At 47.8% G+C, this 27,271-nt stretch overlaps 1 protein-coding gene across 3 annotated transcripts in view; it reads left to right on the forward strand.

Annotated features, from left to right (window-relative positions):
* TRIM36 (tripartite motif containing 36) overlaps positions 1–27,271 on the forward strand; it is a 344,127-nt gene that overhangs the window by 140,325 nt on the left and 176,531 nt on the right. For all 3 annotated transcript variants that reach the window (XM_029571457.1, XM_029571466.1, XM_029571476.1), the window contains exon 4: positions 23,054–23,200. In XM_029571457.1, the coding sequence (XP_029427317.1) occupies positions 23,054–23,200 (147 nt within the window). The remainder of the gene's footprint in view (positions 1–23,053; positions 23,201–27,271) is intronic.

Consider the following 27,271-nt stretch of genomic DNA (forward strand, 5'->3'; position numbering starts at 1 on the left):
GTTACCATCCTAGGTCTTGGCAAAAAAACACCAGCTCAGAAACTAGAGCAGCAAATCTTGAAGCAGCTTCTTCAGTTGCTGGAACAGATGAACTCCCTAAAACATCTCCATTTTGCTTCTCAGCAGTTGGGTATGCCTCCACAGAGCCCTCAAAAACTCTGCCCATTGATTGAAAAGCTCCTCTAACCACTGTGACAGGAAGATTGTTATTCAAGCATGACGACAAACCCCAGATATCTGACAGCATCTTGCAAGCATTGCTGGGCTGATGCGGTGGCTCACACTGCTCTGGAGAGAGCAAAATTTCAGTGTCTGGGGAGATCCCGAGCATCACCTTGCTCGCAGCTCCCAACAGTGGCAATTTAGAGCAAATCTGAGGCGACAGATGCTGACCACAGTACAAAATTGCTCCTTTTCTCACAGATAAGCAGGCTGAATTAGCTACACTGCCTGGAAACGTCCTCTAGGTGGCGGAGCTCCTCAAAGCACACAGAGCTTTGCTCTGTTACCTTTCCCATGCGGCTCCCAGCTTGCCTCAGTCTTGTTCTTCTGCGTTGCAGACTGCATGCGGAGCTCCTACACTGTTGCCATTTTTTGACTACAACTTTGATTACTCTGCTGCAAAACAGCAAGGTGATAATGCCAAGGTTGCCTGGCTTTTAAGTTCTGCCAGTGTGGAAAGGTGATGTCTCTAACATAAGAAATTGCCATGCTGGGTCAGATTAAGGGTCCATCAAGCCCTGCATCCTGTTTCCAACAGATGCCAAACCAGGCCACAAGAACCTGGCAATTACCAAAACACCAAGCAGATCCCATACTACTGATGCAATTAAAAGCAGTGGCTATTCCCTAAGTAAACTTGATTAATAGCAGTTTATGGAGTTCTCCAAGAACTTATCCAAACCTTTTTTGAACCCAGCTACACTAACTGCACTAACCACATCCTCTGGCAACAAATTCCAGAGTTTAATTGTGCATTGAGTGAAAAAGAAATTTCTACGATTAGTCTTAAATGTCTTAAGTGTAAATAACAGATTCACATCTACTCGTTCAAGACCTCTCATGATCTTAAAGACCTCTATCGTATCCCCCCTCAGTTGTCTCTTCTCCAAGCTGAACAGCCCTAACCTCTTCAGCCTTTCCTCATAGGGGAGCTGTTCCATCCCCTTTATCATTTTGGTTGCCCTTCTCTGTACCTTCTCCATCACAACTATATCTTTTTTGAGATGCGGCGACCAGAATCGTACACAGTATTCAAGGTGCAGTCTCACCATGGAGCGATACAGAGTCATGACATTTTCTGTTTTATTAGCCATTCCCTTCCTAATAATTCCTAACATTCTGTTTGCTTTTTTGACTGCTGCAACACACTGAGCCGACAGTTTTAAAGATTTATCCACTATGATGCTTAGCTCTTTTTCTTGGGTGGTAGTTCCTAATATGGAACCTAACATTGTGTAACTACAGCAAGGGTTATTTTTCCCTATGTGCAACACCTTACACTTGTCCACATTAAATTTCATCTGCCATTCGGATGTCCAATCTTCCAGTCTTGCAAGGTCCTCCTGTAATGTATCACAATCCACTTGTGATTTAACTACTCTGAATAATTTTATATCGTCCGCAAATTTGATAACCTCACTCGTTGTATTCCTTTCCAGATCATTTATAATTATATATTGAAAAGCACCAGTCCAAGTACAGATCCCTGAGGCACTCCACTGTTTACCCTTTTCCACTGAGAAAATTGATCATTTAATCCTACTCTCTGTTTCCTGTCTTTTAACCAGTTTGTAATCCACGAGAGGACATCGCCTCCTAACCCATGACTTTTTTTAGAATTCTTAGAAGCCTCTCATGAGGGTCTGTCAAATGCCTTCTGAAAATCCAAATATACTACATCTACCGGTTCACCTTTATCCACATGTTTATTAACCCCTTCAAAAAAATGAAGTAGATTTGTTAGGCAAGAATTCCCTTGGGTAAATCCATGTTGACTGTGTTCCATTAAACCATGTCTTTCTATATGCTGTACGATTTTGATCTTGAGAATAGTTTCCACTATTTTTCCTGGCACTGAAGTCAGGCTCACTGGTCTATAATTACTCTGATCACCCCTGGAGCACTTTTTAAATATTGGGGTTACAGATGGCCATGTGCGCAGTTACATTTGCCTGGGGCCATGACCCATCCAGCTGCAGGGACTGCAGCCGCATGTCCCCAAGAAGCACGTGGGCAGCAGATAGCAAAGATACAGAAGCTACGTGCCAGAGCCATCTTGATCCACTCTGTCCTCTCCAGGACCCAGCCGGGAAACCCCAAGATTAGTTAAAAAAAAAAAAAAAAAAAAAAAAAAAAAAAGGCCCTCCTCAGCAGGCCTCTCAGGCAACCCAAGGGCCCCGCAGAAGCATGTCCATGCCGTCTCAACTCAGGGAGCTCCGGAAGATCTGCAGCTTCCACGGCCCAGGCAAGCCTCGGGTGACGCCGACCCATGATGCCATGCATGGAAACCTGCACGCCTTGATAATGGCAGTACAGTAGGAGTTTCTGACCTCTCTAGATTTGTCCGAGGCATACATGCATAAATGATTTTTTTCAAAATAGTTTTTATTGAAAGCATAAACAACTTTTGCATTTCGCAGGTTTTGGGGTGTCAGTTTCAAGCGCAACCTTTTAGTTTGGCCACTGTGCCCAGAACTTTTTCCAAGGCTATGATGGTGGCAGCAACGGAGTTGAGAGAGGATGGGATCCTGGTACACCCATACTTGGATGACTGGCTGATTCTGGAAGAGAGCCTCTGAGTTTCGTGCAAGGGTGATCTCCTTGTTGCAGGAGCTAGATTGGGTGGTGAACCTGGCTAAGAGCAGTCTTCAGCCATCACAGTCGCTAGAATACCTGTGTTCAGGTTGACTCTAAGCAGGGCAAGGTGTTCCTGCCAGGAGGCAGTATTCAGAAACTAATGGCACAGGTGCATCTATTGACTAGCACAATATGCCCGACTGTGTGGGCCTAAATACAAGTACTCAGATTGGTGGCAACTCTGGAGATGGTGTCGCGGGTGAAAGACGCATATACATCCTCTTCAGCGCACTGTCATGTTGGAGCTCGCAGTCTCAGGACTATTTGATTCGGCTTCAGCTACTGATGGATGTCTGCAGACATCTGCAGTGGTGGTTAAAAGTGGATTATCTAAGAAAGGGGGTTTCCCTAAAATCACTGAACAGGCTATTCACGACAGATACAAACCCTAGGCTTGGGGAACTTACAGTCAGGAGCTGACAGCGCAAGGGCGCTGGAGTTCTTTCTGGAACATCAATCAGCTGGAAGCCCGTGCAGTCCAGTTGGCATGCTTGAGGTTTGGCAACCAGTTTGAGTAGTTTGGATAAGGTTTTCCAGTTAAGAGTGGAGATTACAATCCCAGGTGTGGAAAGGAAAGTAGGAAATCTTAATAAGTTCCTCTATCGACACAGAACGTTGTCAGTATATTTTTCCCATTGGCACCATTGATCGTTTACAATATAAAAGCCTTTCATCTCACAATGAGAAACAATGAATCACTAAGCCCTTGAGGCAGCCACTTCAATAGTGGCGAAACTCGGCCTGAGTCGGGCAATTGTTTTACACGTCTCCAACCTTAATAAAGAATTGAAAAAGACTTTGGCATCTATCACCTTGTTTTCCTAACAGCTTTTTTAGATCGCCTACCTTCTTGTTTCTTGGTTTGGATAATGTTGGACAGCGCAATGACAGTGGCTTACATCAGTTGGCAGGGAGGAACCAAGAGCCAGCAAGTGTCGCAGGAAATATCCCAACTTCTGAAATGAGTGAAAGTGCATCTTTAGGAGATCTCAGCCTCGCACATTGTAGGAAAAGGCAATGTAAGAGCAGACTTTCTCAGCAAATAGTCTGGATCCAAGAGAATGGGAATTGTCAAATGAGGTGTTTCAGCTAATGGTGAATCACTGGGGCCTTCCGTTTCTGGACCTGCTGGTGACTTTTTGCAATGCTAAAGTTCCTTGCTTCTTCGGTCGCAGGAAGTAACCAAAGTCCTTGGGCATCAATGCCCTCGAGCAGGAAAGCCTAGAGGGCAAGCTGCTATATGCTTTTCCCCTATGGACCATGTTGGGCAGAATGATTTGGAAGGTAGAGAATCACAGGGGGATGGTGCTTCTGGTTGCACCATATTGGCCCAGGAGACCATGGTATGTAGATTTGCATTGGCTCTTGGTGGACTCTCCACTCCGGTTTCCGATGCATAGGGATCTGCTATAGCAGGGTCCTGCTTTTCATGAAGATCCAATTCGATTTTGTCTTACGGTATGACCCTTGAGAGGGCTCAGTTGCTGAAGCGTGGATATTCTACTGCGGTGATTGCCACCTTGCTACGAACAAGAAAGCTGTCCACTTCCTTAGCCTATGTGTGGGTTTGGTGAGTGTGTGTTTGAAGCTTGGTGTGAAGATCAAGGGGTTCTTCCTCGTTCGGTTAAGATCCCGCTCATTTTGGAATTTTTGCAGGATGGATTGAGTAAAGGGTTGGTCCTTAATTCATTAAAGGTATCGGTGGCACCTCTTGCCTGTTTCCAAGGTCAGGTGAATGATGAACCCTTGTTGGCTCATCCTGATGTGGCCTGTTTCTTGAAAGGAGTGAAGCATCTTGGTCCTCCCTTGCGGTTACCAGTGCCCTTGTGGAGTCTTAATCCCCTGTTAGAGGGAGGAGGAATAGCCTAGTGGTTAGAGCAGTGGGCTAGGAATCAGGAGACCAGGGTTCAAGTCCTGCTGTCACTCCTTGTGACGTTTACCCTCCATTGCCTCAGGTACAAAACTTAGATTGTAAGCCCTCTGGGGATAGGGAAAATACCTATAGAATGTAAACCGATGTGATATCTCAGATGAATGTCGGTATATTAAAAAATAATAAAAGTTTTGGATTTTTTAGTGGGTCTTACTTTTTGACCAATGTGCAAACTTTCTTTGAGGCTACTGACCTTGAAAACTGTGTTTCTTGTGGTAATTTGTTCTGCATGTCGCATACTTGAATTGCAGGCCTTGTCTTACTGGGAGCTTTTTCTATGAGTGACTCCAGGGGCGATACAGTTGCGTACTGTTCTTTCCTTTTTGCCAAAAGTGGTCTTGGATTTTCACTTGAATTAGTCCATTTTCCTACCATCTCTGGACAGGGAAAGAGATGTGGAGGAATATTGCATATTACGGTCCTTGGATGCTGAGCAGCTGTTGCCTAGACAGGTTAGGACTCATTCCACTAGGGCTCAGGCAGTGTCATGGGCGGAGGTTGGATTGTTGTCTCCCGTTGACATTTACCGAGCTGCAACATGGTCCTCTTATGCACCTTTTTCTGGCATTGCCTGGATGTGCAGGCCCAGGAGGATGCAGTCTTTGCACTTGCGGTTTTGACTGGACCGCGGATAGCATCCCGTCCTGTTTGGGAGTAGCTTTAGTACATTCCACTGGTTCTGGATCCACCTGAATGAATGCTAAGAGAGGAGAAATTACTACTTATCTGATACATTTCCTTTTCTTTAGTATAGACAGGTGAATTCACCTTCCTGCCCTTGGCTGCCAAATGGTTGTGCTGCTATTGTCTTGTGTGGCTGTATGTTTCAGGGAGTACTGTAAGTGTCAATCCGCTCCTTAGACTAGTGTTGCAATCCTTGTCTGATCTATTGCTTTCCTGTTAGCTGAGTACTGGAGTGGTTGTCTGTTAATAATCAAGTGTTAGTTTGTCCACAGTTGGCTTTTGCAGTGCATACTGGCAGGCTGATGTCAGTGCGAGGGTATATGTACCGAGACGTCAGCTTTGCTTCGTCTCTTATCTGCTGGTAGAGGGGCATAACTAATTGGTTTTCGATTCACCTGTCTGTACTAAAGAAAAGGAAATTATCAGGTAAGTAGTCATTTCTCCTTTTGCAGTTTTTCCTTTGCCAGCTTCTCTTCAAATTCTTTTTGCCTGTCTTACATCTAATGAGCCAGTTCTTATGCTTTTTTCTATTTTCTTCAGTTGGACACGTTTTTTCCAATTTTTGAAAAGTTCTTTTGGCTAAAAGTCTTTCATCTCATCTTTTAACTATGTTGACAGTCATGTGGCTTTCCTTCCCCCTTTCTCTTATCATGGAATACATTAGGTCTGTGCTTTCAAGAAAGTATTTTTAAACAATGGTTAATTTTTTTCTTTTCTTTTGTATTTTATCTGTTTATTTTTTTAGAAAAACCTTTTTTATATGTGCTCCACAGATAAGTATATTTAGAATGTTAATCACTAAGGACCGGATTTTCAAAGATCTACGAGCGCCGGGCCTATTTTCAAAAGGCCCGGTGACGCGCATATAGCCCCAGGATGGGCCATTTGCTGTTGTCCTGGGGGTTGCGCGCCTGCAGTTGGCCGGCGCGCAGCCCCAGGGCTGAAGTAAGTTGTGAAACAAAAAAAAAGAAAAAGGTAGGGGGGAAGGGAAGGTGGGGTGGGGGGATAGGGAATAGGGGAAGGCAGCACGGCTTGGTGCGCGCAAGGTGCACAATTGTGCACCCCCTTGCGCGCGCCGACCCCCGATTTTATAACATGCACGTGCCTACGCGCGCATGTTATAAAATTGCATGTCCATAAGTTTAAAATTCTACCTCTAGGATTTTTTAATAACTGCATATTTCCTAGCGTGTAGCAGATGGACTCAAAACAAATGGGTATTGTGTGCTCGTGCTAGCAGTTGGAGACGGATCTGACGTCAGCATGGGTACATATACCCCCACAGGAAGTGAAGCAATTCAGTAATTTCCGTCTCCAAAGCAGTTTGGAGCTACCTCACGCTCGCTGAGCGTGTTTTTCCAAATCTACTTTCTACTTTCCAAATTTCTCAGAAGACGAGCCCCGCACTCCTGCGGTGATACCCTCGGGTCCCTCCCCCAGTTGAGTTTCCCGGGGTGATTTCTGCGATTCCTCGGAGGTCTACGCCTCGATCCGGTGGCCGAATCGCGGCAGGGATCTAGCCCCAGAGCGAGAAGGGCTCGGGCCTGGCTGAGAGGTGCCTCGGTCCCGGCGTGGACTTAGCCCCGAGCGAGACTAGTTCGGCGGCTTAGAGGCAGTGGGTGCATTTCCTCAAGCGCGGTGGTGACGGTATTTCCCCTCTCTCCCCGCAGCCGGAGACCGCCCGGGTTACAGCCGGGAAGCGCCGAGGATCAGGTAAGGCGTATATCTCTTACTTTTTGGTCTCCGAGGGACGAGGATCGGCGGCGTTGCGTGCACGTGGCACGCCGTGGAGGTCACCATTTTGTCTGCCCTGTTCAGGTATTGAGCGCCCAGGATAGGCGCCTGTTGATGGGCGCACAACATAGCATATTATTGAGCGCATATTGCGTACATTGCTGACCGCATATTATTGAGCGCATATTGCTGACCGCATATTATTGAGCGAATATTGTATATTATTGAGCGCATATTGCTGACCGCATATTATTGAGCGCATATTGTATATTATTGAGCGCATATTGCTGACCGCATATTATTGAGCGCATATTGTATATTATTGAGCGCATATTGCTGACCGCATATTATTGAGTGCATATTATTGAAAGCATATTATTATTGAGCGATATTATTGGCAGCATAAGCGCCGGCGCCCTGCATTCGCAAGACACGATGGAACATTTAAACGACCCGGCGTCTCCAGAGGTGGCACCTCCTGATTCCGGCGTGAAAGCTCTCGGCCTCTGCTCAGCATGCCAGCTCAGAGCCACGCAGAGCGAGGAGCCAGACTCCCTTTGTGCTCAATGTGAGGAGGCCGTGGGAGCCTCGGGCCAGGACCAGTCTCAACCGAGGTTTGCCGACAGTTCCCCAGGGGCCACCCCGGACTTAGCAGGCCATCTCGAACAACCAGGAATCCCGGGGGACCTGGTACCCCGACGGCTAGAGACCGCTTCCATTTCCTGGGTGGATTTATTTAAGGGGATCCATGCCTTTGTACAAATGCAGTCAGCTTCCCGTCCAGGCCCTGCTGCTGCTCCGGCTGACCCTGCCCCTTGACCTTCTCGCCCTTATCGCGGGCACCCGTCTCCGGGCAGTCCGGCTCATGCGGACCCTGATGTCTCGGAGGACGAGTCTGAACCCCCTGAGGAGGGGGAACTTCCCTCGGGGATTGAGCCATATCGAACCATGAGGCGGTTCTTTCCCAAGGAAGATCTCTCCAACCTGGTTTCTCAGTGCCTGACTGAGTTGGCTATTCCAGGCCCCAGTACCATGGAGGCATCTACGCAGAACCCCCTGCTGGAGGGTCTTCGTCCCACAGCCCGCCATTTCCCCTTCCTGCAAGCGGCGCAACAGCTGATCGATTTAGAGTGGAATGCGCCGGAGGCCTCATTCAAAGGGGGTCGGGCCCTATCTGGTATGTACCCCCTGGATCCGGCAATCAAGGATATGCTGGCGTGCCCTAAGGTGGACGCCTTGGTTAGCGCTGTGGTCAAGCGCACTACCATTCCAGTGGCGTCCAGGCGTCGGTCATGAGCCTCCTTGAGGGCGGCCCTCAAGGAGGCTCATGACCGACGCCTGGACGCCATCCTGAAACAAACCTTTGAGGTGGCAGCCCTGTCTTTGCGAATCGCAACCTGCTGCACAGTGGTGACGCGTTCCTGTTTGTCACAGGTCAGGAACAATGCTCCGGCAGCGGATATGGAGTCCGCTCTCTCGTTCCTTAAGGATGCCGCCTCCGACCTAGTCCGTACGACAGCTAAGGGGGTCTCATCCTCAGTAGCAGCCAGGAGGCAGCTCTGGATACGGAATTGGTCAGCCGATGCTCCTTCGAAGACACGTCTCACTAGAATGCCGTTCAAGGGTTCTCTCCTGTTTGGCAGTGACCTAGATAAACTGGCCAGCATATGGGGAGCCTCTCCAGTACCTCGACTGCCGGAAGACAGGTCCAAGAGGAACCAGTGCGCCTTTCCGAGGCCCTCCAGAGGTAGAAGCTCCCATCGCTTCACTCCCTATAGGAGTCGCTACCAGGCACCTCGTACTCAGGCCAGGAACCAGTCCTTTCGGACCAATCAGCACAAGAGGGGAGCCGGCTCGGGTTCCGGTCCCGGCCACACCTCCCAATGAGAATCAGCCGATCCATCCGGGGGACGGAGCCTTAGGGGGCAGGTTAACCCTCTTCTACCCCAGATGGGTCGAGATTACGTCGGATCAGTGGGTCCTCGCCATCATCCGAGAGGGGTATTATCTGGACTTCCATCACATCCCTCCAGACAGGTTTGTGGAATCCCCGTGTCCAATCTACAAGAAGGCAGCATTGGAAGCTACCCTGGCGAGGCTCCTGTCCTTGAAAGCCATAATCCCAGTACCTGCAAGGGAAATGGATTCTGGGCACTATTCCATTTATTTCATGGTACCCAAGAAAGAGGGCACTTTCCGACCTGTATTGGTCCTCAAGTCAGTCAACCGATACTTAAGGGTCCAGAGGTTTCGCATGGAAACTCTGCGCTCAGTCAAGACCGCAGTACAGCCAGGGGAGTTCCTCACGGCCTTAGACTTGTCAGAAGCCTACCTGCATATCCCGATCCATCAGGATCATCAGCGCTACCTACGCTTCAAGGTTCTAGAACGACACTTCCAATTCCGGGCTTTGCCCTTCGAGTTAGCCATGGCGCCGCGGAGCCGCGGACCTTCACCAAGGTGATCGTAGTGGTAGCAGCGGTGCTCAGACGGGAAGGAATCCTGGTCCATCCCTACCTAGACGATTGGCTGATCAGGGCGAAATCACAAGAAGAGAGCCATCGGGCAACCGAGTGATCGCTCTTCTGGAAAGCCTGGGATGGGTAGTCAACCTAAACAAGAGTTGCCTACAGCCTTCCCAATCACTGGAATACCTGGGAGTCCGGTTCGACACCCAGGCAGACAGTCAGTCTCACCACCAAGAGAAGGTTAAAACTCCAGACGCGTCTACGGTCCGTGATGGGAGCCAGTTGGCCCATAGCTTGGGATTATCTGCAGGTTCTCGGTCTCAGGGCATCCACCCTGGAAGTGGTACCCTGGGCAAGGGCCCATATGAGAACTCTACAACGCTCCCTCCTCTCTCGATGGAGTCCCCGCTTCCGGAATTACTCCGTGCATCTCCCTCTACCAGTCAGAGTGCGGACCCAGCTATGGTGGTGGTTGCAGTCCAACCACACGAGCAAGGGATCGAAGATGTCCTCCCCCACGTGGACTCTGCTCACCACAGATGCCAGCCTGAGCGGATGGGGAGCATACTGCGAAGAGCTCACCGCCCAAGGGCGGTGGAACAGAGAAGAGTCGGGGTGGAACATCAACCGACTAGAGGCACGGGCAGTCCGGTTGGCCTGCCTGCAATTTTCTCACAGATTGAGGAACAGAGCAGTCAGAGTGATGTCAGACAACGCCACCACGGTGGCATATATCAACCGACAGGGTGGAACCAGAAGCCAACAGGTGTCCCTAGAGATAGCCCCGCTGATGGCTTGAGCAGAGGCGAATCTCCAGGACATCTCCGCCGTCCACATTGCCGGAAGGGACTACACCGCGGCAGACTTCCTCAGCAGGGAAAGCCTAAATCCGGGAGAATGGCAGCTGTCCCCCACAGCCTTCCAGATGATTGTGGATCAGTGGGGGACTCTGGACATGGACCTACTAGTGGACAGGTCCAATGCTTAAGTACCCTGATACTTCAGCCGCAAGCGAGATCCCTTCTCTCACGGGATCGACGCCCTGGTTCAGCCATGGCCTCCAGGGACCCTGCTAAATGCCTTTCTTCAGTGGCCCCTGCTGGGCGCCCTTCTACACAAGATTCAGAGGCACAGGGGCCTAGTTCTTCTAGTGGCACCAGACTGGCCAAGAAGACCCTGGTACGCGGACATGAGAAGACTACTGGCAGGGGAGCCTCTTCCCCTGCCTCCGCTCTGGGACCTGCTACGTCAAGGTCCCATCCTTCACGAGGATCCAGCTCAATTCTTTCTTACGGTCTGGCCATTGAGAGGGCTAGACTGAAGAAAAGAGGTTACTCGGAGCCGGTGATAGATACACTCCTCCGAGCTCGCAAGTTTTCCACATCCCTCACCTACATAAGGATCTGGAGAGTATTTGAAGCCTGGTGCGACACTCATGGCACCGATCCACATGCGACCACAATCCCTATTGTTCTGGATTTCCTGCAGGATGGGCTTCAGATGGGTCTCTCCCTAAGCTCCATCAAGGTTCAGGTGGCTGCGCTGTCTTGCTATGGTCCCAGGAGGGATGGCAAGACCATTGCCACGCACCCAGATATTTCCCGCTTCCTGAAAGGAGTCAAGCACATTCGTCCGCCACTGAAGTGGCTAGTGCCCCTGTGGAACCTCAACATAGTTTTGGATTTCCTTGCGGGATCCACCTTCAGACCCCTCCGGGGCCTGTCTCTCCGTTCTCTAACTTTGAAGATGGTGTTCTTGCTGGCAGTGTGTTCAGCACGCCGCATCTCGGAGCTGCAAGCGCTGTCCTGCCGTGATCCCTTTCTCAGAATCACTCCAGAGGCTATCCATCTTCGCACGGTTCCCTCCTTTTTAACTAAAGTGGTCTCACAATTTCACCTCAACCAAACCATATCCTTGCCAACTACGGCAGGTTTGAAGAAATCAGAAGAAGGGCGTTTGCTACGCCATCTCGACATCGGCAGATTGCTGCCCAGATACCTGGAAATGACAGAAGCAGTACGAAAGACGGACCATCTGTTCGTCCTTCACAGCGGGAAGAGACAAGGGGAAGCGGCCTCTCGGCCCACCATCGCCCGCTGGATCAAAGAAGTTATCAGAGCGGCCACGTAGAGGCCGGGAAGTCACCACCTCTACAGGTCAAGGCTCATTCTACCAGAGCCCAAGCAGCATCTTGGGCAGAATCTAGGATGCTGTCGCCCGCAGAAATATGTAAAGCGGCGACATGGTCCTCCCTCCATACCTTCTCCAGGTTTTATCGTCTGGATGTCCAGGCCAGGGAAGGACACAGCATTTGCGTGGGTAGTCCTACGCGGTCCTCAGGCAGCCTCCCGCCCAGTTCGGGAGTAGCTTTTGTACATCCCACTTGTTCTGAGTCCATCTGGCTACATGCCAGGAAATGTTGAGATTACTTACCTGATAATCTCCTTTTCCATAGTGTAGACAGATGGACTGAGCATCCCGCCCGGCTGCCGGTATACATGGGTTTCACAGATTCAAGGTAAGCCATGTCATTTTCTTACATAAGAGCGTCCACTCTACCAGGTGTCTACGCCTTCCGGTTGGAAGCGCTGGCGGTCTCCAGCTACTATCAATCGGTCAGGGGAATCCTGTTTCACTAATTCATTGAGCGTCAGTACACATATATCCATAACAGCTTTTGCAAGGAAGATTACTGAGTTGCTTCACTTCCTGTGGGGGTATATGTACCCGTGCTGACGTCAGATCAGTCTCCAACTGCTAGCACGAGCACACTATACCCACTTGTTCTTAGTCCATCTGTCTACACTAAGGAAAAGGAGATTATCAGGTAAGTAATCTCAACATTGTGTACTTATAGTTAGGATTATTCTTTGCTATACGCCTCACTTTACCTTTGTCCACACTAAATTTCATTACCATTTAGCTGCTTAATCCCCCAATTTCTTGGAATGCTTTCTTTAACTGTAACTTCTGCCCACAGAATAAGTGAATTACAAGCACTACTCCAATACTCTGCTGAAAATTTGGGTATACAGAATAGTTTTGAAAACTCATTCTAAATTTCTACCAAAAGTGGTCTCTCAAATGCATTTGAATCAATCCATTGTATTACCAACATTTTTTCAAAGACCACACACCAGTAAAAGTGAACAGCTTTTCAGTCCTTGGACTAGAGAAAGAGGTTTATTCTATCTGGAGAAGTCTATTGTTCTTTCTTGATCTTCACAACTATTTTATCTCCTTCAACTGCGTCAAACATGGATTTTCAGTTACAAAGAAAACTCTTTTCAGATCGATTTCTGATTTTAATTTTGTTATAATCACAGGACAATAACTTCAAAGGTAAGGTAAAAGCTTATTAAGTCAGGGCTATGGCAGATTTCTTAGCCGATCTTCACGTTGCTTCCTAGAAAAAATCTGCAGAACTGCCATCTGGGCTTCTAGCCATATCTTCACTGCTCATTACTGCCTAGAAAATGTTTTAATAATGTCATGATAGCAGATTTGGCCAAGCTGTTCTCAATAGCTTAACACATTTCTTCAAATGTCTCTCCAGCCTCTAACAAAATATGGATTGCATGTTCTACTACTGATATAAAAGCATGTCAGGTAGCTTACAAGTAACCTTGAGTCTCCACTTGTGTGGCTGATTACTGTTTTTGTCTACAGAGAAAGCAAAACTGCTTACGATATAACCCCTAGGCTGAGATCCTCATTAGGAGTAAAAAGGCACACAGTAAATCCTGGGGTCCAGCTAGCTTTGCTTCCCATACTGTCCCTTACCTCCACATTCTCCAGGATTCCCTGTGGGGAGGAGGGTGTGTGGGGGGAGATTACTGTCCAAGGCCCCAGGTGTTGTATTTTTTCAGTCTCTACAGCAGATGATAGTAGTCAGCAGGATTCAATAAGGTTCCAACATAACTTTACTGATATCTGTTGCCAAATGGAAAAATATACTGTTTGTTTTCTTCACACAGTCCATAACACAAACAATACTGAGATAAATTTATGACTCTGCAACTCCTTCCATAATGTATTTCCCAACCAGGTTCTCTCCCAGTTTAGGAACAGTTTGAGTTTCCTCATGAGGGATCTGAACACTGATGGATCACATTCAGTTCCCAGTTTACAATACCTCTGATCAGATGTTTTGGTAGCAGAGGGTTACACTCTTCTGGTTCCTTTCACTCCTTATTGTAGATGAAGGGTACTATGGCAGTTCCTTTCCAAAATATCCTTTGGATATCTTGGCTGGATCTACACTAGTGGGGAACAGACCCCACAGTCAGATAATTTTTTTTTTATTTTTTAAGAAAAAGCATTCCAACCAGTGGGGCGTAATGTCATAGCCATATAAAAAAGAAGCAAGGAACGGCAGACTTAGACCTCCTTCCCTAATTCCCCTCCCCACTGTGGTGTGGAGTATATAGCCATACCCAATACACAAAAATATATATATATATTCACCAAAAGTCCGTATTTTCTAACATTCAGAATCTTGCCCAGATTTCAGAAATCTTAATACAGGATTACAAAACACCAGCATATTCATGGTACCCTTAAATTAGAAGTTAAATTAATCTCCATCAAACCACTGACTTCCAATATCCAGGAAGGGAAAAGATGGTTTCTTTCAATGAACTAAAATGGTGCTTGTGGTAGCAGCCATTTATTAAATCAGAATGACCCCCCCTCTCCCCTCCCTGTGAATAAAGGAAAATGGCAATTTCCTAGCGTATAGCAGATGGACTCAGGACCAATGGGTATAGTGTGCTCCTGATAGCAGTTGGAGACGGAGTCAGATTTTAATCTGACGTCAGCACTACATATACCCCTGCAGGAAGCTCTGCTCTCCAGTATTTCTCCATCTCCATAGCAGTTTGGGACTCTACACATGCTTTCACAGTGTTAGAAAATCCAAACCCAAAGAAGAGAGAAAATTCCAAAATCTTACCTCTACAAGACGAGCCCCGCTCTCCTGCCGTGATATCTAAGGGTCCCTCCCCCAGTCTTGAACTCCTGAGGTGATTTCTGAGATCCCTCATAGGTAAGCCTCAGTCAGGCAAACTGTTCCCGGCGTGGACTTAGCCCCCAAGAGGGAGCGGCTGAGAGGCAGCGGGTGCAAAACAGAGCGCGGCGGTGAAGGTATTTCCCTCTCCCCCCGCAGCCGGAGACCGCCTGGCACGAGACCGGGAAGCGCCGAGACAAGGAAAGGTAGAAAACTTTAAGGCTCCGGTCTCCATGGCTCGGAGAGCCGCACAGATCGTCCGTCGGCGTCTGTCCCATCGGGTCAAGCAGCCCCGTCCAGGCTGGTCCCCGATCCAGCTCGACTGTCCTCCCACGTGGAGACTCTCCGGGGGGGGGGGGGGGGGTTCACCATCTTACTTGCGTGGTCGCCGGCACCATTCCACCCCCTTGATTACTGTACAGTCCGCTTAACTGAGCCATGCACACAGTGGCGAGCTGGGCGCTTAACATTCTTGTGCGCACAGTGGTGCGCGCATAGGGGCTGTGCGCACAGCGAAGCACACGAGGGTGCCGGGCGCATAGCGCTGGGCACACAAGTTCGGTTGCATGCACAGCGGCTCGTGCACGTACCGGCTTGCACGCATATCTTTGCAGCCTGCACGCACACCCTCTGCACACCCGGAGCGTATATCTAAGCCCCCCGGTGCGCGCATATAAATGCACAGACAGAGTTTGAACGCCCCTACGTGCACAAACTATGGCACCACCGGCCAAGAAAGCCAAAGCATTAGCCCTCTGCCCAGCCTGCCACATAAGAGCTCCGCAGCATGAAGAGGCTACTGCCCTGTGCCTTCAGTGCGAGACGGCTCTGGGAGAACCAGGACAAGGTCCCCCCCAGCCAGTACAGGAATCCGGATTCACTGATAATACCCCGGACCTCTCTGTCTCCAGCTCTGCCCTCCAGACGGGACCCTCGGGGAATGCCGCTGGGTTCAATAGAGACCCAGGAACCCTTTCATGGGTGGAATTCTTTAAAGGTTTGCAAACCTTCGTCCAGGCACAATTGGCACCACAGACGACACAACCTCCACTAGAGGACCCAAACCCCCCAGGCTCTTCTCGGCCCCCCAGAGTCGTGCCTCCCCTGGACAAAAGCCTAACCTTAGGGGACACAGACTCCTCGGAGGAAGACCAAGACTCCCTGAAGGAAGGGGAAATCCCCCCCAGGAAAGGAACCATATGGAACCATGATGCGTTTCTTCTCCAAAGACGAACTACCAGGCCTCGTGTCCGGAAGCCTGAGGGAGCTGGCCATCCCAGACACAAGGGCCTCAGCGGAGCCAAAGACGAACCCTCAGGCCTCACACCATTTCCCATTGCTGCAAGCCGTACAACAGCTGATCGACCTGGAATGGAATGCCCCGAGGCTAGTTTCAAGGGAGGACGGGCCCTAGAAGCCCTATATCCACTGGAACCCACAGCCAAAGATCTCCTGGTGTTTCCCAAAGTGGACGCCATGGTCTGCGCAGTCACAAAGCGCACCACCATTCCAGTCGAAGGAGGAACGGCACTCAAGGATGTCCAAGACAGATGTCAGGAGTCCATCCTTAAACAGTCATTTGAGGCAGCAGCTATGTCACTGCAGATCACTGCCTGTTGTGCCGTGGTGACATGTGCATGCTTGTCACAGGCCAGGAACTCAACCACGCCTGTCGAAACATTAGAACCAGCTATATCCTTCCTCACGGATGCGACTTCCGACCTGGTGCGCACCTCAGCCGAGGGCGTCTCATCCATCGTAGCAGCCAGAAGGCAACTCTGGCTCTGAAGCTGGTCAGCCGACGCGACTTCCAAGACAAAACTCATGAGAATGCCGTTTAAAGGAACCCTCCTGTTCAGAAGCAAACTGGAGAAGTTAGCCGACAAATGGGGCGAATCTCCAGTACCTCTGCTACCGGAGGACAAGATCAAGAGAAGCCAACGCCCCTCTCCCCGAACATCCAGGGGCAGAGGATCATTGCGTTTCAGACCCGATTCTACCAAAGATGGGTCGAGATAACATCAGACAAGTGGGTTCTAACCATCATTCGAGAGGGATACTTTCTGGACTTCCACGATATCCCTCCAGACAAATTTGTGACATCTCCCTGCCATTCCCCCTCCAAGAGGATGGCAATGGAAACCACACTAACCAAATTGCTCACCTTAAAGGCTTTAACACCGGTGCCCACGCACTAACAGAATACTGGACACTATTCCATTTTATTGTCCCCAAGAAAGAGGGAACATACTGGCCCATCCTGGACCTCAAGTCGGTCAACCATTACCTCAAGGTTCCACACTTCCGCATGGAAACCCTACGCTCGATCATAAGGGTGGAACAGCCGGTAGAATTTCTGACATCCCTGGACCTGTCAGAAGCCTATTTGCACATCCTGGTCCATCACGATCATCAGCTCTTCCTACACTTCACGATCCTGGACCATCACTATCAGTTCCAAGTGCTACCCTTCGGGCTAGCTACAGCCCCTTGGACGTTCACCAAAATCATGGTCGTAGTGGTGGCGACACTGAGGAAAGAAGGAATTTTTGTTCACCAATATCTGGATGATTGGCTGATCAGGGCAAAATCTCCAGAGGAAAGTCATCAGACGACCACCAGAGTCAAGAATCTCCTGGAGAACCTTGGATGGGTCGTCAACACAACCAAGAGCTGTCTGCAGCCCTCCCAATCTCTGGAATACCTGGGAGTCCGGTTCAACACCCAACAGGACAAGGTCATTCTTCCCCCCTACAAGGAGAAGGAAATTGATGGACCGGTTGAGAAAACTGTTGAACAGTGCTCGCCCCACGGTATGGGACTACCTGCAAGTCCTCTGACTCGTGACATCAACCCTAGAAATCGTACCATGGGCAAGGGCCCACATGCGACCACTACAACGTTCCCTACTGTCACGATGGAACTCTATGTCCCAGGACTACACAGTCTGCCTCCAGTTGCCGGCAGAGGTACAGACCCAGTTCCTATGGTGGCTACAAGAAGACCATCTAGCAAGGAAGTAAGACTGTCCCCACCGACCTGGGTCTCGCTCACCACGGATGCAAGGGTGAGGAGCCCACTGTCAGGAACTGACGGCCCAGGGACAATGGGTCAAGGAAGGAATCTCAGCCGCCCACATCACAGGAAAAGACAGCGTCACTGCGGATTACCTCAGCAGATCGCTGACCCAGGGGAATGGAGGCTGTCATCCACGGCCTTCCAGTTGATAATAGACCGTTGGGGAACCCCAGCCATGGATCTTCTGGCAACCTGGTCCAAAGCCCAAGTGCCCAAGTTCTTCAGTCGCAGACGAGACCCTCAATCCCAGGGGAACGATGCCCTCGTCCAAACCTGGCCACAGGAAACCCTGCTATACGCCTTTCCTCCGTGGCCACTACTGGGTGGGATCATCCGCAAGATAGACCACCACAGGAGGCTAGTACTTCTAGTGGCCCCGGACTGGCCGTGAAGACTTCTGGCGGGGAATCCCCCTGTGTCTTACCTCCACAAAGACCAAACTCTATTCTCTATTACGGTCTGGCCATTGAGAGGACTTGCCTGAAGAAGAGCGGATACTCGAAGGCAGTAATTGACAGCTTGCTCCAAGCATGCAAGTTTTCCACCTCTTTAACTTTTATATACGAATATGGAGAATATTCGAAGCCTGGTGTGAAGACCATGACATCCTTCCGCGGACAGTCAAAATTCCCAAGATCCTGGAATTCCTGCAGGACGGCTTGAAGAAGGGGTTGTCTCTCAACTCCATCAAGGTTCAACTGGCCCCGCTGGCCTGCTTCACAGCCAAAGTGGATGGCATCAGTCTAACTTCCCATCCAGACGTCTCCCACTTCTGAGAGGGGTCATGCAAATCAGACCACCACTAGGTGGCCGGTACCCCTATGGAATCTCAATCTAGTACTCGACTTCCTAGCGGGAGCTTCATTCAAACTACACGCGGTCTGTCCCTATGGCTCCTGACCTTGAAGACTGCATTCCTAGTGGCAATATGTTCAGCCCGTTGCATCTCCGAACTTCAAGCGCTATCCTGCTGGGAACCGTTCCTCAGATTCACACCGGGATCCATACAGCTATGCACTGTCCCCTCCTTCCTTCCAAAGATGGTTTCTCATTTCCATGTAAACCAAATCTCGCTGCCAGCTCCAGACTAGAACAAGGACTCTGAAGACTTATGCCGCCTACGCCATCTTAATGTCGGCAGACTCCTAGTCCGCTACCTGGAAAGATTGGAATCCGTACAAAAGACGGACCACCTATTCATCCTTCACAGTGGGAAGAAACAAGGGGAAGCAGCCTCGCAGGCAACCATAGCCCGCTGAAGCAAAAATGTAATCAAGACTGCCTACATAGAGGCAGGCAAGCCTCCACCTCTACAAGTCCAGGCCCATTCCACAAGGGCCCAGGTAGTGTCCTGGGCAGAAACCAAGTTGCTGTCACCTGCCGAGATCTGTCTGGCGGTGATGTATTCCTCCATTCACACCATCTCGAGGTTCTACCGCCTGAATGTTCAGGCCAGGGAGGACATGGAATTCGCTAGGGAAGTACTAAGTGGGCTATGGGCAGCCTCCCACCTGGTTCTGGAGTAGCTTTTGTACATCCCATTGGTCCTGAGTCCATCTGCTACACGCTAGGAAATGGAGAAATTACTTAACTAATAATTTTGTTTTCCTTATTGTAGACAGATGGACTCAGTATCCTGCCGAAGGCTGCCTCAAAATACGGAAACCTCGGGTGACAATCCCCGAGAGCAAGACAAGCACGGGGAAGCCACGCTTTACCTCTAGTTAGGACACCCATAGTTACCGGGTGTCAGCGTTTCTCGATTGAGTGCACTGGCGGTCTCCAGCTAAAATTCACGTCAACCAGTTCAAGTTAACCAAGTTAGATCAAGTTATTCAAACACACATATATCCACAATTGCTTTTCGAGGAGAATACTGAAGAGCAGAGCTTCCTGCAGGGGTATATGTAGTGCTGACGTCAGATTGAAAATCTGACTCTGTCTCCAGTTGTTATCAGGAGCACACTATACCCATTGGTCCTGAGTCCATCTGCCTACACTAAGGAAAATGAAATTATCAGGTAAGTAATTTCTCCAATATACAAAGATGTAGATTTTCATGTCTGCGGGTAAGGATACTTCTGTAATAGTTTGGATGCTCTCATTTATACAAGCCCAACAATTTGAATAGCACAACAAGAGTAAATTGGAATTTAATATCCACCAAAATCATATTGTCTCCAGATGCAGGAGTTAAATGGACAGTCATTAAGATCCTATTCCGACCAATTAGGCTGATGACCATGCTAGGCAAAATGGTGGAAACAGTTAACCATTACTGGGCGTATGGATAAAAATGGCTTAATGAGAAAAAGTCAACTTAGTTTTAGCAAAGGGAAATTGTTTTACTAATCTATTAGAATTCATTGACAATATCCATAAATACATGAATAAGGGTGTCCTGGTTGATATAATGTGCCTGGATTTTCAGAAGGCATTTTGATAAAGTTCCACATGGGATATGCATCAGGAAATTAAAGTCATGTGATTCGATGCAATGTCCTTTTTGTGGAGTAACTGGTTAAAAGATAGGAAACGAAGAGCAGCTCTAAATGGTCTATTTTCCCAGGGGAGAGGAGTGAACAGTGGAGTGCCCCAAGGCTCTGTACTATAGGACTAGTGGTGTTTTGACATATTCATAAATGATCTAGAAAAAAGAGCAATGCGTGAAGTAATCAAATTTTGCAGATGACACACATTTACTCAAAGTAATGTAAAACATGCTGATTGTGAGGAACTGCAGGAAGACATTGCAAGACTGAGGAACTGGTCATGTAAATGACAAATGAAACTTAATATAGGCAATCACAGTAATATACAGAGGCAAAAATGCTAACTGTATAGACAACGCCGGGCTCCATATTAGATGTTACCACCTAGGAAAAGAGCCTTGGGGCCCTTGTGGGCAATACATTGAAATTTTTAGCTTAGTGTGCGGCTGCAGCCATAAAAACAAATAGAATGCTAATTATTCAGAAAGGCAAAGAAAATGAGGAGTATAATAATGCCTCTGTAGCAATCTGTGGTACAGTCGCACCTTGAGTAGCATGTGCAGTTCTGGTCACAGCACCTCAGATATAGCAGAACGGGAAAGTACAGAGAAGGGCACCCCTAAAAGAAGTGTTCCACATCTTTGGCCCTGCTGTAGGAAAAGATCTGTAATCTTTTTATGGGAAGGAAGGGAAAGAAGATGGTAGTATATCCTTGAGAAATGGTGAGCAGGGTTATAATTTTTTAAAACGTATTTTTGAATTACTTGCAGGGCTTCATCATATATGGTCTGAAACTGCATAAAGAGTTTTTTAAAATTCTGTTTCAAGAGTGATAGGTATCCAATGGAGGATTTTCAGTGTGGGAGTGCATTCTGTAAAAAAAAAACAAACTTGGGAGGATCATAGTCATAGAATTTGGATGCCTTAAAAAGATGGAAATTGAAATAGTTGATATCAACACCTGTATAACTGATCTTGGGTTGGAAGGCTTAAGGAAATGCTTCAGTCTCTTTACAAGTCTCCTTTTAGAGGACAGAATGGGACACAGATCTGACATGACATTTCAGAGAAAGCTTAGTCAAAAATGACATCTAGGTTTTACACCTCTGTCTGAAAAGGAAGCATGATTTCCCTTCAAATGTAGTGAATTTGACATATCAAGATCCATAGCAATCCAAAGAATATTCATTTTTTTCAGATTAAGTATGAGTCTATTCTTTCCCACCCAAAAATCAATTGCATTAATGCATTTTGCTAGACAGCAAAAACTTTCAGAATTGGTATAAAAAAGGAAGAACCAACTAGATATCAGCATAAATTCTATAATTAACGCCAGAAGAGGACAGCGATTCTCTAGTGGGTTGCAGGCATATGTAGAACAATTCTGGGGAAAGAGCAGATGTCTGAAGCCAAGTGGTTTACATCTGAAAGTATCTGAGGTAGTTCTCAACTGTTGATGTCAATTTGAAAAGAAGGACCTAAACCAGTCGAGAATCAAATTACCAAAGCCCAAAGCTTTCAATGATGGAGTATAATTGAGTGGTTTAGGGTGTCAAATATTGAAGAGGAAGCCATAATTGTCGTCCCCCCCCCCCCCCGCCCCCCTCGTCTCATGTGCAGATCCCAAAGCACAGAGTCCAGTAGGCAGACCAGATGAGTTTCTGTGCTGTACCTTCTGTGAAAAATTAAGTTTTGATGGTCTATGAACTCCTGTAGTTGCTCAAAGACCACCTATTCAGTTATCTTCCCTTAAAATGGAAGATAAGAAATAGGGCGATAGTTGTTAAAAAGCTGAGGAATCAAGGGAAAGGGCTTTTTTTTTTTTTTTTTTTTTTTTAAATACTGTGTGAACTAGTACCTTTTTATTTATTTTTAACAGAAAGCTAAATCATGTCTACTAGAGAAGCATGGATAGTATTTCATTAAGGTTTCATCCAAGAGATACTGATCACTTCTGTTTCACTTAACTACCTGAGAAGAATACCAAATGCGTTCTGAGAGGACTCAACTTCAGGTTCCAGAGGGCTGGTTATTACTGGGCCAAGGTATTTGTAAAGAGCAGTAGTCTTTGATGCAAAGAAGTTAGCCATATCTTCAGTTTCTGGATCGATTTTTGTACTTTTAATTCTCCTATTTAGATATGAAATCCTAACCTGGGTAACTAAAGGTTAAATAACAAGGGAGATAATGGACTCTCATACCTTGATTCCTATAGTTAATCGGAATGAATCTGAAAGTATACCATTCACTGAAGCTACAGCAATGTTGGGCATTTGTATAAGGATATGACCCACCTCTTAAAGTTTTTATATGTAAACAATGTTACCAGCTTCTGCGTGCCAGGTACACTATAAGCATGCACATAGCAAGGCCGCCTCAGTCATATTTATTTAAAATATTTCTGTTCTGCCTCATTCAATAAAATTGTTAAAGCTAATTACAGCTGTAAAACATAAAACACCAAGATAAAAACAAAAAGAACTTAAGAAAAAATTTTGAAGTCCAAGGGGAGGTGGAGAGGATACATGGGAGTCACTTATTCTGTTGTCCACTGAGAACCCCAGTTATAGGTAAGTGATTCTGCTTTAAAGGAGACTCAGCCTGTATTTTTCTTTGTATTATAGTATTTGATCAAGGTAATGAAATCCTATCATTTTAGTTGTGGAAATAAAACTGCAGCATCACCTAATCACTAGTAGTGATCTTATTAAGGAGGCAGAATTTTACTCTTCTTAATGTCAGTCCCTGGTATATCTATAAAATAAAATTTAAAAAATCACTTTGCTTTCCTTTTCAGATTTTGATGTGCCCAGAGCATGAAATGGAGAGAGTAAACATGTATTGTGAAATATGTAAAAGGCTTGTTTGTCACCTTTGCAAGTTGGGCGGAACACATGCAAACCACAAAGTCACAACCATGAGCACTGCATATAAAACTCTTAAGGTAAATCATATATTAAGATTTTCTTTTATAATTATTTTTGGTTAATTGTTACTCATGGAATGCTTTAAGGCATATATATATATATATATATATATATATATATATTTTAAGTTTGGTTTTATTGGAATAGCTTCATATGTATTACAATACAATCTAAATCTCCATAGTTGGGCATTAAGAATATCTATAATAAGGGCGGGATTGGGGAAGGGTTTGGGTGGGATTAATGAAAATGAGGGGCAGTAACGCACATTTTTAATGCTGGAAATAACTACACCTTTTTTTCTTGGTGTTAAGGTGTGCAATATCCCTGAAATGGCCATAACGCAATTTGCATTAAATATTTCAAATTGCATTTCGGCCATTTTTGGGCTTGGGGCAGGAAGAGAGAGTGTGCCTCTGAGGAAGCCTTCACAATGCTGCTTGTACATCTCACTCTGCATGTAAAACTGGCCCCTAAACCACCACCAAAACCTCACCTCGAGCTATTAACTGGCCCTCCTATAGTGATATAAATAGTTGACTACTATGAAGGCCTTATAAAGAGTCTGATTCGCTTGCTTCCTCCCTCCCTCCCTCAAATAGTATTAGCCTGTCTGGGCACTTCGTGGGGTGCCAAAACTTTACCGCACCCCATGAAACACTACCTATGCGAAGTGCTATGCTGGTGCGGTAATTCAAAAATTACCGTAAACACTCCCCTTTTTCTTACCATGGGCATTATCCATGCAAGGTAAGTTCCCTATTTGCCTATTTTTTCCCCTATTAACTTTTGATCCATTTATCAATTTTCTAAACTTTATTTTCTTAAATACAAGAAATACATCTTCAAGTAGTAATGTTGAGTAGAGATGCCCATATTAAACAAAAGCAAAAAAATAATGTAACATACTTATATTGACTCCATTAAGCCCTTGAAAGAAATATATAAGGAAAAAAGAAGAGAAAAATAAAAGAACTCTTAAAACATAATCTATTCCCTGTACATACCAGGATCATTCCAGACGATGGGTTATGTGCCCTGTCCAGCAGATGGAGTCAGAAACAGATTTCTGGGGGAGGTGCTACACTACGTCACCACCCTCGTCATCATCCCCAGTATCTTTCTGACTCCAGCAGATGCGGTTTGTGGAACTTGGGTTCCTCACAACTTTATCTTCATTATTAATTTTTCTCTCATTTTGCTTTAAGGGATCAAGTAAAAACTTTCTCTTATATTATAGCTAATTTCTTTATTTGGGAAAAGTCTAAAAAAAAAAAAAAAAAAAAAATTTTCTATTGAGGGAAATTGAGCGCAGTAACGGTTTGTTACCTCACCGGGGCTTCCTGACAAGCCTCTTTTCTCTCTCTTTACTACTCTCTCTCCGTTTCTGTTTGGCTGGGGTAAGTGTTGCTTTTTTGAATTTAATTTTCAGGTTACCTCAGCGCTTTTTCGCCGACGTTTTTCGACGGAGGGTGCACGCTGGTGGTCCAGCCTCTCCCCCACTTTCCCCCTCCTCCCCCCACAACGCTATCTAGTCGACCCGCGGTCCCGCGAAGTTCATTCCCCGGGACCGCCGGCTGCCGGGAAGGTGATACCCCGGCGGTTCTTGGGTCGGCAGGGGGGAGTTTTTCTCTTTATTTCCCGCAGTCATCTCAGCGCGAGGCTATACTTGCCGCGCTTATTCGCCCCTCCCCCCTCATTGTTTTTTCAATGCCGCGCCCGGCGGCCTGTGTAATATGCGGCCGACAGGGAGCTAAAATCGTCAGGGAGGGGCGTTGCTCGGGCTGCCTCCCCGATGGGGAAACATGTCCGGCTGAGGGGGACGCCGAGGGAATGGTGGACCGCGATTTGAGAAAAAGACAGGCCCCGTTCCCGCTCAGCACAGAAACGGCAGCCATTTTAATGTCAGACTCGGAAGCGGGGTTATCAGAGGAGGACTCCCCGATTATTTCAGCACTCCCTTCGAGAACTCAGCGGACCTCAGCAGACCCCAGTCACCGAGAGGGTGAGGCCTCAGGGGCCCCCTCCGGAGGATTTTCTGCTTTTTCACCGGAGTTCGTTGTTCTGATGCACAAAGCTTTTTTGCATTTCAAGGATGCTTCTTCAGACTTCTCTGTCCCCCCTCCCCCAAAGTTGGCCCGCCTTTCATCATTGCAGGGGGATTCCCCCTCCCAAGGGATTTCCTCTCCTTCTGGCGCTCCACCTCAGCCTTCCAAGGATCCCTCAGCTGTACCTCCACCCCCGGTTTCGTGCTCAGGGGGGGACCCTCCGGGAGATCCTTCGGGAGATGATCCCACTTTGCTTTCTCATCTGGAGGGAGATGATCCAAGGATTCTACGTATTTTCCAGTCAGAGGAATTGGAGGACCTGATCCCTCATATTTTGACGGAAATGGACATCGACCCCCCTCCTGAGCCTGTTGGACCACAACCAAACGTAAGGAAAGGTGACCCTCTCCTTGCGGGTTTAAGGCCTTTGGCCAAGTCTTTTCCCACTCACCCTTCTTTTCTCCAACTCATTTCCCGTGAGTGGGATACTCCTGAGGCAACCCTCAGAGTTAGTAGAGCTATGGAGAAGCTCTACCCACTCCCACAGGATTTTCTGGACATCCTCAAAGTTCCCGCCGTGGACTCGGCTGTATCAGCAGTGACCAAACACACTACCATACCGGTCACGGGAGGTACGGCTCTGAAAGACACTCAGGATAGAAAATTGGAAGTCTTTCTCAAAAGGATTTTTGAAGTTTCCGCACTAGGCATGCGAGCGTCCATTTGCAGTGCTCTTGCTCAGAGAGCAGGTTTACGCTGGGTACAGCAGTTGCTTACCTCGCAGGAGTTACCAGATGCTGAGGCCCTACAGGCGGATCGGCTGGAAGCCGTGATGGCATATGGGGCGGATGCCTTTTATGACCTACTCAGAGTCCTCGCCCGTTCCATGGTAGCGGCAGTCTCAGCTCGACGCCTTCTCTGGCTGCGAAACTGGTCCGCGGACGCATCCTCTAAAACGCGCCTGGGATCCCTTCCCTTCAAGGGTAAATTCCTTTTTGGGGAAGATTTGGATCAGATCATTAAATCTTTGAATGAGAATTCAGTGCATAAGCTTCCGGAAGATCGTCCACGATCCTCAAGGTTTTCCTACTCTTCTTCCAGATCTCGATACAGGAATCAGCGGAGGACACGAAACACTCGTCAACAAGCTCCTCGGAACCCATCCTCACGTTCAGGTTCCTGGAACAGGCCCTTTCGAGGGCGCCGTCCCGGCAGGGAGGGTCAGGGACGGGGTTCCTCTAATTCCTCCTCCTTCAAGACAAACCAATGATGCCAGTCGGACCCACGACCCGGTTCCCCGGCTGGGGGGCCGGATCTCTCTCTTTTACAGCGAGTGGGTCCAAATTACATCGGACCAGTGGGTCCTGGATATTCTAAAGCACGGCTACGCATTGGATTTTGTCCATCCTCCCAGAGACAGGTTCCTTTTCTCTCCTTGCGGATCCAGTTACAAGCAAGAAGCTGTCGCTTCCACTCTCGACCGACTTTCCGCACTTGGAGCGATTTCACCAGTCCCTCCCTACGATTGGGGTCGAGGTCATTACTCCATCTATTTTGTTGTCCCAAAGAAGGAGGGTACTTTTCGTCCCATCCTGGACCTCAAGATGGTGAACAGGTCTCTACGAATCCCCCGTTTTCGCATGGAGACTCTTCGGTCGGTTCTAGCAGCGGTACATCGAGGAGAATTTCTAGCTTCCTTGGATCTCACCGAGGCCTACTTGCATATTCCTATTCTCAAGGATCATCAGCGCTACCTAAGATTCAAGATCTTAGGTCAACATTTTCAGTTCCGGGCCTTACCTTTCGGTCTAGCGACGGCTCCACGAGTCTTCACGAAAATCATGGTAGTGGTGGCAGCTGCATTGCGCCGGCAGGGCGTTCTGGTACACCCTTACCTGGACGATTGGCTCATACGAGCGAAGTCATGGGACCAGGGTTGCCGGATGGTCAGAATAGTGCTCCGCATGCTCCAGTCTCTCGGGTGGATTGTCAACTATGCCAAGAGTCACCTAGTTCCTTCCCAGTCCCTGGAATTCCTGG

Source organism: Rhinatrema bivittatum, chromosome 1, assembly GCF_901001135.1.
Source record: "Rhinatrema bivittatum chromosome 1, aRhiBiv1.1, whole genome shotgun sequence".
NCBI lineage: Eukaryota > Metazoa > Chordata > Amphibia > Gymnophiona > Rhinatrematidae > Rhinatrema > Rhinatrema bivittatum.